Source organism: Amblyraja radiata, chromosome 3 (genome assembly GCF_010909765.2).
Source record: "Amblyraja radiata isolate CabotCenter1 chromosome 3, sAmbRad1.1.pri, whole genome shotgun sequence".
Taxonomy (NCBI): Eukaryota; Metazoa; Chordata; class Chondrichthyes; order Rajiformes; family Rajidae; genus Amblyraja; species Amblyraja radiata.
This window is the reverse complement of record NC_045958.1, coordinates 75,620,693-75,634,286: the sequence shown is the minus strand read 5'-3', so window position 1 is coordinate 75,634,286 and position 13,594 is coordinate 75,620,693. Positions and strand designations below refer to the sequence as shown.

General features: G+C 44.4%; 1 protein-coding gene across 2 annotated transcripts in view; it reads left to right on the top strand.

Annotated features, from left to right (window-relative positions):
* Positions 1-13,594, top strand: part of trpm3 (transient receptor potential cation channel subfamily M member 3) — a 471,994-nt gene that overhangs the window by 438,363 nt on the left and 20,037 nt on the right. For both annotated transcript variants that reach the window (XM_033018126.1, XM_033018125.1), the window contains exons 16-20: positions 564-792; positions 2,228-2,395; positions 2,789-2,929; positions 10,372-10,500; positions 11,707-11,958. In XM_033018126.1, the coding sequence (XP_032874017.1) occupies positions 564-792; positions 2,228-2,395; positions 2,789-2,929; positions 10,372-10,500; positions 11,707-11,958 (919 nt within the window). The remainder of the gene's footprint in view (positions 1-563; positions 793-2,227; positions 2,396-2,788; positions 2,930-10,371; positions 10,501-11,706; positions 11,959-13,594) is intronic.

Below are 13,594 nucleotides of genomic sequence, written 5' to 3'. Positions count from 1 at the left end.
CTGAAGGTGATCAAGAGCAGCATCTTCAGTCAGAGACTGATTGCACCAATGTGCAAAACTGAGAGACATAGGAAGTCTTGTATACCAGCTGCTATAAGGTTATATAATGCGCATAAATAACTCCACTTTTTTTCATTCATTGTATTTTAACTTGTATTTTAACTTGTATTTTAACTTGTTAAGTATGGAAGCTATTTGAGGAAATGTGTGGTGTTATGTCTGTCTTGAAGCTGTCGTGGCACTGTAATTTCCTGTAAAGGATTATTAAAGGTATAATCAATCAGTCTTTCTGCAGATTCTGTCTTACTGCAGATATATGAAGCATTATCCTCTGGCTGAGGTGTGCTACGCCTGATGTGGGAACAAGGCATTGAACACAAAATCCACCGACATTCTTTCCCTCAATGATTAAACCCTCTCCCTTTAAATCCCAGTCTTTGGTGGTTCGGTGGCCACATGAAAGGTTGAATGGGCCTCTTCCCATTCCATGGAAAAGATCTGAAAATGAAGATTGACATGTAAATTATAATGAGTTTCCTAACTGAGAGCTGTTTGTCGTGCAGGGAGTTTGCACAGCTTGCCGTTGAGCTACTGGATCAGTCCTACAAGCAGGAGGAGCAGATGGCCATGAAGCTGCTGACCTACGAACTGAAGAACTGGAGCAACTCCACCTGCTTGCAGCTGGCTGTGGCGGCCAAGCACCGAGACTTCATCGCTCACACCTGCAGTCAGATGCTCCTCACGGACATGTGGATGGGACGTCTGCGCATGCGCAAGAACTCCAGCCTGAAGGTGAGGAGACCCTGGAGGGATTTTCAGTGCAGAAACAGGCCAGAGGGCCTTTGGAATAATTGAATCCAAACTCCACTGTCACATCACATCACCATTGCTCCCATCACTCTCTGTACCTGCTCAGCTTCATAGGCTCCATTTTACCCTCAACATTTCCATTTTAAAATTCCCATCAATGCTTTCAAATCCAACTACATGCCTGCTCCTCCCTATCTCAGAAGATCCTCCAACAACATGAACTCTTACTGTGCAAAACAATACTTTACGTGACACTTTATCAAACACCCTTTGAAAATTAACACAGTACAGTGACTGGGGGTTCCATCTTTCAATAAGGTGCAAGCACGGCTTGATTGTAATCATGTATTGTCTTTTCACTGACTGGATAGCACGCAACATAAAAGCTTTTCATTGTAGACAATTCTGGCATTTACTATCTCCAGTTCCCCCCTCCTCTACGTTCAGTCTGAAGAAGGGTTCCAACCTAAAACGTCACCTGTTCCTTTTCTCCAGAGATGCTGCCTGACCCACTGAGTTGCTCCAGCACTTTGTGTCTATCTTCGGTATAGACTAACATCTACACTTTCTTCCTAAACAAGCTTTTCACTATACCTCGGTACACGTGACAATAATAACCTAATAAGCAAATGGGCTGAAATGCCTACTCCTGCTTTTATTTCTTATGTTTTATAGTTTTTGTGATTTAAAATAAGGTAGATAATTAAGATCCAGTTATAACATAATTTTACTCAGGCTTTGCCATTCCTTCTGCAAATACTATTAATACTCACCCTCATACAAATGACGTAGAACGTAAAGTACAGCACAAGAACAGGCCATTCAGTCCACAATGTCTGTGCCAAACTCAATGTAGCCTAACCTAAATTTTGTGAAGCTATAAAATGGCTTCCTGACTCTAATACTCAATGCCCCGACCGATGAAGACATGTATACCATATACCTTCTTTACCACTTCATGTCTTTGATTATCCTCTTTATAACATCACCGAAACTATTTTAATCACAAGCCCCCAACTTAGCTGACAATAGCCAAGCATGATTGATCCTAAGATAGTCAGTCCAGCCCAATCATACTTTCTTAGGTGGTTCCTGTAGCACTAAAGTTCATGCCTCCCGTTCCTTATCCTCAGTATCTATTGATGTTGGTGTGTGATTAGTATCGAGTTGTGATTAGTATCGAGTTCTTCTGACCGACTGACTTCTTGTGACATAGGGCTAATCTGCCAGTATCCACTGTACAGATTGAGTAGATGGTAATGTTTATCAGTGTACTATGCCTGTGTCATCCTTGCCTATGAAGCAGAGACCACAGCATGTACTCTTTAATTGGGAAATGACTTTCTGCTTCATTGGTTGGGTTTAGAAGAATCCACACCAAGAAAGCTCAGTTTTTGTCTATTTTATTCCCATCAAGGTTATTCTGGGAATCCTGCTGCCTCCGTCAATCCTTAGCCTGGAATTTAAGAATAAGAATGAGATGTCGTATGTTCCCCACACTCAGGAGTCACCATTACTGGGGAAAGAAGTGGAGGAGCCTGAGAAACCTGTCAAAGAAAAAGAGGAGGAGGACATGGAGTTCACAGTAAGAAAATACCAGATATGCTGAGCAATTATAACTTTCAAGAAGACTTCCTTAAGCCAGACTATTTATATAGCATCCAATTAATTTTCAGCCTAATGATGGGCCCCTAGATGTTAATGTTGGGGGATTCTATGGTACTAATGCTGTTAAATGTCAACCGGGAGCAGTTAGACTCGCCCTTGTAGGAATTGGTCATCGACACTATGGGCAGACAATGGCTTTCAATGCTCTTGGAGAAATGCCATGGTTATTGGTATGAATAACACGAGATCTACATTATTGCTACGAGTTGCATGAGGTCTACATTATTTTAATGGAACATTAAATCATAATTATTGCTCAGCAATAACAAGAGCCGGCTGGTCTCAGTTTTCAACCATATGTGACTTTCAGGCAATGCTTGACGGGGTGAATGGAGAATCAGCTCGAAAGAAAAACGAAGAAGAAGTACCAACAGTACACAGAATGATCCCATTTGGAAGAAAAATCTATGAATTTTACAATGCTCCAATTGTTAAGTTCTGGTTTCATACGGTAGGAAAAGAATTGAATGCAAACAGTATACACATAAAACAGCGTGATTCTCTCATTCCCAAATACTGGTAAATGCCTACAGCAATGAGTGCTGAAGGAAGTATTGTTGCCAGGGGATTTAGGGGGTCTTGGGTTAAGGGATCATTAGTTCAAAATAGCATCCAAAAACAAATGTAAATCAGATCCAATGTTAATGGTTCACATAACTCTCCTTTGTTTATCCTGCTATTTGTTTCCTCAAAGAATTCCAACAGATTTGTCAGGCAAGATCTCCGCTTCACAAAACCATGCTGACTTCAGCCTATTTTATCATATGCTTTTGAGTACTCGGAAACGTCATCCTTCATAACGGACACTAAAATCCTACCAACCATTGACCCCCTTCTTGAACAGTGAAGTAACATTTGCAATTTTCCAGTCCTCCGGAACCACCTCCGACTCTAGTGATTTTTGAAAGATCACTACTAATGCCCCCACAATCTCTACAGCTACCTCTTTCACAACTCTAAGGTGTAGTCCAGGTGACCTGTCCACCTTCGGACCCTTCAGCTTACCAAGCACCTTCTCCTTAGTAATAGCACCTCCACTAACTTCTGAACCCTGACTTTCTTTAATTTCCAACATGTTACAGGTGTCTTCCACTGTGAAGACTGATGCAAAAAACGTATTCAATTCATCTGCCTCTCTTTATCCCCATTAAAAATTTTCCAGTATCATTTTCCAGTGGCAAAACTAGTAGTTAAGAAAGATAACTTTAAAAGTATTTAAAGATAACATTTACAGGCACGAGAGAAGAAAGTTATGCATTTTATTAGCACTTTCACACAGATATCAGGATGCCGCAAAATGTTTTGCAGGCAAAATTACATTTGAAGTATGTTGAACGTTGCACTGTAAAAAGACAGTGGCTTATTTGTCCACAGCAAAACCCCATAAACAGGAATATGATCAAATGTTTGGTAAATAAAATAAAACTGAGGATACTGAAATGCTGGGAGAGCTCAGCAAGTCAAGCAGCAACTGGCTGGAATGTTGTTTCCTAGTTCATCTTTTATCCTTGCCCTTCCCACTCAAAGGAGAGTGCGTGAGTTAAGGCTGGACCTTTGCATGGCCGTCCGAAGGGGGGGTGCGTTGGGTGCGACCGCACCCCCCTTTCCCCCCCATGAGTAATAAAAAATCCAGAGGGAAAAAAAAAAAAAAATCGGTAAAAAATTCTGGCCCGCGGGATAAGGGAGTGCCCATTTCTCCGGGCCCGAGGGGGGGGGGTGCGGTGTCTGCCCACCCGGTCCAGCATCTCCATCCGCAGCGTCGGAGCCTCACCAATGGCTTGCCTGGAGACCGTCCTCCTGTCGCCGGGTGGGAGTGGCTGAATCTGAACCCAGCGGCTGTAACCCCAACACCAGATGCCTTTGCGGCGGGGCCCGCTCCCCTCGCCTCCCCCTGCCGCCGGGGCCCAAGCCGACCCCCGCTGGGCCCACGCCACCCCCGCTGACCCCCGCTGGGCCCACGCCACCCACGCTGCGCCCACGCCACCCCCACTGGGCCCAAGCCACTCCCGCTGGGCCCACACCACCCCCGTTGGGCCCACGCCACCCCAGCTGGGCCAAAGACACCCCCACTGGGCCCACGCCACCCCCGCTGACTCCCGCTGGGCCCACGCCACCCACGCTGGGCCCACGCCACCCCCACTGGGCCCAAGCCACTCCCGCTGGGCCCACACCACCCCCGTTGGGCCCACGCCACCCCAGCTGGGCCAAAGACACCCCCACTGGGCCCACGCCACCCCCGCTGACCCCCGCTGGGCCCACGCCACCCCCGCTGGGCCCACGCCACCCCCACTGGGCCTAAGCCACCCCCGCTGGGCCCACACCACCCCCGCTGGGCCCACGCCACCCCAGCTGGGCCCAAGCCACCCCCACTGGGCCCAAGCCACCCCCACTGGGTCCAAGCCACCCCCACTGGGCCCAGGCCACCCCCGCTGGCCCCAAACCCCCCCCCCCCCCGCTGGGCCCACGCCACCCCCACTGGGCCCACGCCACCCATGCTGACCCCCGCTCGGCCCACACCACCCCCGCTGGGCCCAAGCCACCCACACTGGGTCCACACCACCCCCGCTGGGCCCACGCCACCCCCGCTGGGCCCACGGGGGGATGTGGGAGGGGGAGAGAGAGAGGGGAAGGGAGGGGAGAGAGAGATGGGGGAGGGAAAAGGGAAAGGGGGATTATCTTTAGTGAGATTGCAAAATTAAGGTAGGTTTTAGAGCTATTATATTTTCTCCTCCATATAAATAATTTTAAACAATATCAAATAATATCAAACAATTGGAACTGCTTTCTTTTCCTTGATAATAATACTGAAAAATATGAATTCCATAGTTTGTGACATAAATATACATTTTAATGGGATCATTATATACAGATGTAACATTTCCATTTCGAGATCGGGAGGGGGGGGGGGGACAAATATGCATCAAGCCAATAGCCTAATCGTTAAAGAGTTAAAAATAGCCTAATCGATAAAGAGCTGAGAAGAGGAATTGGAGCTGCCAAGGAAAGATACTCTGAGAAGTTGAGGAGCAAGTTCTCAGCTAGTGACTCTTCTTCATGTTAGACGGGAAAGCATATCTTGGACCCGCAAACGCTCAGCATAGGAGCACCGCAAGATGCGTACTCTCCCCTCTCCTCTACTCTCGCCACACCAATGACTGCACCTCCACAGACACCTCTGTCAAACTTCTCAAGTTTGCGGACGACACAACCCTGATTGGACTGATCCAGGATGGGGATCTCTGTACTCGTTTCAATTTGACATCTTTCCTATAACATGGTGTCCAGAACTGAACACAATATTCTAAATGCGGTCTCACCAATGTCTTATACAACTGCAACATGACCTCACAACTTCTATACTCAATACTCTGACTGATGAAGGCCAAAGTGCCAAAATACGTTTTGACCACCTGATATACCTGCGACACGACCTTCAAGGAACCATGCAACCATCAACCATTCCTCTGCCCACCTGGTTAATTGATCCATATCCTGCTGCAATCTTTCACAACCATCTTCAATATATGCAAAACCAATCACATCTGTATCATCAGCAAACTTGCTAATCTTGCCCTGTTCTGTGACGTTTCACAGAGTGCTGGAGTAACTCAGCGGGTCTGAGTATGGAGGTTGGGAGGTCATGTTGTAGTTGCATAAGAAGGTGGTGAGGCCGCATTCAGAGTATTGTGTTCAGTTCTGGGCACCATGTTATAGGAAAGATGTCATCAAACTGGAAAGGGTACAGTGAAGATTTATGAGGATGTTGCCAGCACTAGAGGGCCAGAGCAATAGGGAGAGGTTGAGTAGGCTGGGACTCTATTTCATGGAGCACAGGAGGATGAGGAATGATCTAATAGAGGTGTATAAAATCATGATTTGAATAGATATGGTTGAGTCTTTTGCCCAGAGTAGGTGAATCGAGGAGCAGAGGACATAAGTTTAAGGTGAACGGCAAAAGATTTAATAGGAATCTGAGGGGTATGTTTTTCACGCAAAGGGTGGTAGGTGTATGGAACAAGCTGCCAGAGGAGGTAGTTGAGGCAGGGACTATCGCAACATTTAAGAAACAGTTAGACAGGTACATGAATAGGACAGGTTCGGAGGGATATGGATCAAACGTGGGCAGGTGGGACTAGTGCAGATGGGACATGCAGGGCCGAAGGGCCTGTTTCCACACTGTATCACCCTATGGCTCTATCTATCTTTCCCTCTCAAACACATTCTCCTGCCTTCTCCCCATTACCTCTGACACCCGTATCAATCAAGAATCTATCAATCTCCTCCTGAAAAATGTCCATTGACTTGACCTCCACAGCTGTCTGTGGCAATGAATTCCACAGTTCACCACCTTCTGACTTAAGAAATTCCTGCTCATCTCCTTCCTAAAGGAATGTCTTTTAATTCCGAGGCTGTGGCCACTGGTCCTAGACTCTCCCACTAGTGGAAACATCCTCTCCAAATCCACTCCATCCTGGTTTTTACGAGGCTGGGACAGACTGCAACAGCTTCACACCGTGTCCCAAAGCTCGTGTCCAGTCCTGCATCACCCAAGGCAGCAGAGACATTATAGGAGAGGACAAGCACCGTAACAAAGTAGCTCACGATGGTTTGGGTAACATTCAGGAATGTCTATGCATGCCACATCATGAATATTACTAAAGAACGGTCGGTCTTGACCAGAAATATAATCTCCAGAGATGCTGCCTGACTCACTGAGTTACTCCAGTACTCTGTGACATGCCATCTATCCATGTTCTCCAGAGATGCTGCCTGACCCGCTGAGTTACTCCAGCACTCTGTGAAACGTCGCCTATTCATATTCTCCGCAGATGCTGCCTGACCCACTGAGTTACTCCAGCACTTTGTGTCTATTTTCCCTTCACCCATCTGCCCAAGCCCACTCTCCCCCCTCCTTTCCTATGTTCCTTTCCACCCATAAACCTCTCTCTGCCTTTACATTTCACTCCTCTTTCAAATCTGCTCTACTTATCTACATTCATTTTTCTTCTTAACTTTTAGTGTGGAAACAGGCCCTTCAGCCCAACTTGCCCACACCGACCAACATGTCCCATCTAAACTAGTCCCAGTCACACGCGTTTGGCTCATATATCCATCTAAATCTGTCCTATCCATGTACGTGTCCAAATGTCTCTTAAACATTAGGATAGTCCCAGCCTTAACTACCTCCTCTGGTAGCTCGTTCCATACACCCAGCACCCTTTGTGTGAAAAAGCTACCTCTCAAATTCCTGTTAATTTCTGAAATATTGGTCATAAATTTGGTGCAAAAATGCTCCAAAATAAGGCTCAGAATGCATCAGAGAGCATCTAAAACCCCAGAGCTTCCAGGGCCCTTAAGCGGGCCCTGGACCCCGGCATTGAGGGACTCATGATGTGCGCAGCGCGCACACTATTTCACATTAAATTTTTTGTAATCGTGTCATGCCACCCCCCTTTTTGGAAAGCTTCGTACGGGCCTGCTTTGTGATTGCTTTGTGACCCCATGGAGGAACACATCCCGCAGGAGTATGCGCTGATCCCCGGGTCTGTGATCTCCAGTGGTCTTTAGTCAGTGCATCTTAGTACTTTTCTGTCATGATTTCCACTTCCTTCAAATTACACAAGACCTCAATGAGCCTGAGTTTGTGATTGCAATGATGCTCAAACTAGTATCATTCATCATCATTATCATGACTTTATGAAACTGACAGCCCCTCTAGTATTTCTGCCCTTTCAGGTAATTTGGCACGGAAATCACTGATTCATAGCACCTCATCAGACTCTGGTGTTTGTGGCTTTCTCTGCTACAATTAAAGGAAGTCACTTTAATTAGTAAGTTTCAGCTTTTTTTGCAAAAAAATAGTCATTAAATATACCTTAATATTTTTACGCATAGTTGCATGAGATCTATATTATTTTAATGTACATTGAACATTTAATGAACATTAAATCATAATTATTGCTCAGCAAAATTTTTCGACCTTATATGTGTGTGCATTGTAATCTCATTGCATGAACATCGTGAAACTGATATCTCTTTTAGTACGTATTCATATCTGCTATGACAATTATAAGTTCAAATCTTTATTTAATATAACTAACAAACTGTCCAAATCTTTTTCAAATGAAGTTTAACAGATAAATGTGAGGAAGATTAGGGATACCATATATCCAGGGAGGGGAGGGAGTAACCAAATTTGAGTACATGTGCATAATCACTAAAGGTTGCAGTAAGGTTAGTAAGATCATAACAGCAGCAAACCAAGTAGGGAAGTTTCAATTAACCTGTATTGATTATTTGCTCAGGGTTACATGACACAGTGTTGCATGCAATCCTGGTTAGTGTATTTTAAAATGGATATGGAAGTACTGCAGAGGTGCAGAGATTTACAAGGATTATGCCAGAAATCCAAGGAGACACAAATCATGAACATACCGAGCCCCTAATCTTCTGAAGGAAAAAAAAGGCTCAATATCTGATAGAGATCTTGAAAATGATGAAAGGTTTTGAAAGTAGACACAAAAGGCTGGAGTAACTCAGCGGGGCAGGCAGCATCTCTGACTTCAGTCTGAAGAAGGGTCTCGACCCGAAACATCACCCATTCCAATCTCTCCAGAGATGCTGCCTGTCCCGCTGAGTTACTCCAGCATTTTGTGCCTACCTTCGATTTAAACCAGCATTCTTTCCTACACAAAGTTTTTGAAAGGATGGATACAGAGATGTGGAAGAGCAGAATCAAAGACCATCCATATAAGATAGCCATCAAGAAATCCAACAGGGAATTCAGAAGAAACTTCATTATCCAAAGAGTGATGATAATATGGAATTCGCCACCAGCGAATAGGTTCATATGTCATAGGAGCAGCATTAGACCAGTCGGCCCATTGAGTCTACTCTGCCATTCAATCATGGCTGATCTATATTACCCTCTCAACACCATTCTCCTGCCTTCTCCCCATGGCCCTTGACACCCTTACTAATCAAGAATGTGTCAATCTCTGCCTGAAAAATAGCCAATGACGGCCTCCACAGCTGTCTGTGGCAATGAATTCCCCAGATTCACCACCCTCTGACTAAAGAAATTCTTCCTTTCTAAACCTGTGTCCTTTTATTCTGAGGCTATGTCCTCTGGTCCTAGACTCTCCCACCAGTGGAAACATCCTCTTTTCAACTAGTCTATCCAGGCCTTTCACTGTTCGGTAAGTTTCAATGAGGTCTCCCCTCATCCTTCTAAACTCCAGCGAGTACAGGTCCAGTGCCATTAAACGCTCATCACACGTTAACTCAATGAATAGTATAGATGCATTTATGTTATAAGCTTTTGTGGGAGAAGGGTTATTCTGATAAATTCAGATCAGGAAAGATGGGAGGAGGCAGGGGCGGAAATCCCGGGGGGTACAGGGGGGACACATCCTCCCCTGCTTTGAGAGGTGGGGGACGATCCCCTCCCTCCTCCATGTTTTGTAATCCGGACTTCATCAGCCGTTTTCCAAGGGCTGAATCGGCCCGTTCACGGGGCCTTTCAGCGCCCAGCGCGGCTTAAAATCAAGCTGCTGCATCGAGGCTTCCGATGTTGAAGCCCCCGCCGGCCGATGAAAGACCCCGTGTATGGGCTGATTCAAGCCCCACGATTCAGGGCGGACGAAGCTGCTGTTGCTGTTGCCCACGGCCGAAGCCTCTTGTGTGTGCGCATGCGCGTGCGCGGCCGCCAGGAAATTGTGTCCCCCGCATGTTTTGACAGCAATTTCCATGCCTGAGGAGGTTTGAGTGGGAATCAAAAGTCAGCATGAACTGTTGGGCTGAACAGCCGATTTCTGTGCAATCCTTTGTAAGCTTTCAGCAAATCTTTTGGAAATGCTGTTGATATAATGTGGTGTGTTTCCTGTCATACAGCTAGCATACATTGGCTATCTGATGCTTTTTAATTACATCGTTTTGGTGAAAATGGAGCGGTGGCCATCAGTGCAGGAATGGATAGTGATTTCTTACATCTTCACCCTCGGCATTGAAAAGATGCGAGAGGTAAGCTTGACAAGAACTTACATTTATATGGCAATTTTGTGTCAGACCATCCCAAGTTACTTCACAAAAGTAAATATTTAACTCTGAGCGACATTAACAAATGTTAAGATATATTGGCCAAATATTGAGTCAGTGGTAGGAATTAAAGGAGGAAAGAGAGGTAAAAAGCTTAGGACAAAATGTCCAGAGCTTACAGCAGCTGAAGGCATAGCCATGAATGGGTCAAAGGAAATTAAGGACATTCATTGCACCAGAAGTGGAAAATCAGCAAAATTATTATAAAGGATGTCAGATAAGGAGGAAGATGCAGAGATTGGATGGTCATGAGGCAAAGAGGGATTTGAACTGATGGATGATAAACTATTGTATACATACATATGTAAATCCTTGTGCATTTACAGATATGCATTAATTTCACTATATATGAACTTTAAGCAATGTCTGCTTCACCCTGAATGAGCTAAGCGTTGTCAAAAGAGACAAAGCCAACTTGCAAGACAGGTGGCAATTCGAACTTCTTGACCTTCGCAATTGCCTGAAATTTTGTTTTGGGAGGATTCTCAGCAATTAAGGAAGTTGCATTTCTACCTGCAACCACATACAAGTCTAATTTCCACATGACTTGAATGGAAACATTAGCAAAAGTGGATCAGAGGGATTAAGAATGGTCCTTTCCCATCAGCACCTTTGTCAATCATTTAGGGCCAATCCATCATTGAGGTTCCCGATGATAGTTCCGTTTCCAGGAGCTGGCAGTCAAAAATCTCCGATTATGCAGGTGCTAAAATAAAGAGAAATGGTAACATTCCTCCAGTTACCACCAGTGGCAACATTTTATCATGGAGAAAGTAGTGCAAATGGTTTGTCAATGGAACCGACACGAACATCTGTCATTCTTCTGATAATCTGTGTTTAGTGCTTGCCTATTTTGAATCACTTGTTTTGTATTCCAGTTTTGGCTGCCCTCAGGCCATGCTGTGGGTGGCTGGAATTAACACCTTTGACACTAGGTCTGGCTAAATGGTGATGTGCCTTTAATGAACGCACCAATATTTCTTACCTCATTACTTCCAACTGTACCCTATCCCTGTACTCGCCAGTGTCAAAGTTCAGTCCACGAATGGTATCGAATGTTAGCTCTGATGCTGCTAAGTTCTGTTTGATGGCCTTTTCCACAGAATTAATGTAATTGTTTGACTTGATCAGATCCTGATGTCAGAGCCCGGTAAACTGCTGCAGAAGGTGAAGGTCTGGCTACAGGAGTACTGGAACGTCACCGATCTCATGGCTATCCTGCTTTTCTCTGTGGGGATGGTGCTGCGCCTGCAGGAGAAGCCATATATGAGCTACGGTCGAGTCATCTACTGCGTTAACATCATTTACTGGTACATTCGCCTATTAGACATCTTCGGGGTCAACAAGTATCTGGGGCCTTATGTCATGATGATTGGAAAAATGGTAAGATGAATAAGCTACTTATTCAGTCAGCTCTGTATTCAAATTCAACTCCGGGCACAGATAATAGTACGTTAACTGAGAGATTGCAACTACTAGGAAACACTGAGCAGGCTGAAGTTCCAATGAAAAGGAGAGGCCATAGTTTGACCTGCTGGTGGTATTTGTGATTATGAAATGGTTTGAGAGGCTAGCTTCAGATATGTTTCCATTTGCAGGGTTGGACCAGAATGAGGGGACATAAATGTAGAAAAAAAGTTTCTGATAAATTCAGTGTGGAACACTCTCACTGAGGAATGGTTGAGATGAACAGCAGAGATGCATTTACAAGGAAGCTAGATAAACTGAGCAGGAGAAAGCAAAGAAAAGCCATGCTAAGAGGATTAATTGAAGATTGGAAGAGGAATGAGAGCATAAAGAATACCATATGTGTAGGAAGGAACTGAAGATGCTGGTTTACACTGAAGATAAGACACAAAATGCTGGACAGGCAACATCTCTGGAGAGAAGGAATGGGTGATGTTTCAGGTCAGACGCTTCTTCAGGCCGTCTGAAGAAGGGTCTCGACCCAAAACGGCACCCATTCCTTCACTCCAGAGATGCTGCCTGTCCCGCTGAGTTACTCCAGCATTTTGTGTCTCTCTTAAAGAACACCATATACCAGCTAACCCAACTGGCCTTTTTCTGTACCGAATCCAAGTTATTCTATGTGAATACACAAAGCTTTCAAAACCTCTGATCTTAAATTGCTTAGAAAATTGTTTTTTCAAAGCATTGCAATGTTACTGCATGAACACGTTTAACCATTCATCTTTCTGAGGAAGGATTGACAAGGCGTGGATTGTCAGAATTAGGAAAATTGTTAAATTACAAGCAGGGTTGCATAAACTGGGATTGAATTCCCGTGAACCAGCTGAGCATGATCTAGGTAATTGATTTGATTAAGATGAGTAAACATTTGATGAAGCGTTCAGAGAGAAGCTATTTATTTTCCTTTGGTATACAGAACACATAGCAAATTTAAATAAAGAGCCAGGCAGTCAGGAACATTTCCTTACACAAACAGAAATTGTAAATATGAAATATCCTTGTCCAAAATCTTGCTGGGGATCGATTATCAATTGAGAAATTCTCGACTGAGATCAATAAATCTGTTCAATAAATGAATCAAGGGAAATAGAGCAACATAAAATGGAGGGAGGGAGGGTAGGGGTGTAGATAGAGTCAATAAATAGTAAGCAAGAATTGGAAGAATGAACGGTCTACTGTTGTTCATGAAAGTATTTTCAGAAGTACATTTTACTTCAAAATAATTGTTGTTTTATTGTGCTGTATTTACATGAACATTGCATTGTTGTAAATTCAATCATTGGATCCCGAACTTCAGTCAATCATAACTTATTGTATACACAAGGGAAAAATAAGAGCATTTTATGATGTCCATTCTGTCATAGTACACATGGAAATTAAAACAAATAAATCACAGGAAGTAACCCATATTTTATTTGCCTCAATGATCTCACAAAACTTGGCCAACTAGGATTGCATCCCAAAACCAGTGTAATCCATACGAAGAAGGCTTGGAAATGCCTGGCATGTTTCCTGTAAAATCTCTAACTAAAAGTCTTCGTCTTGTTTG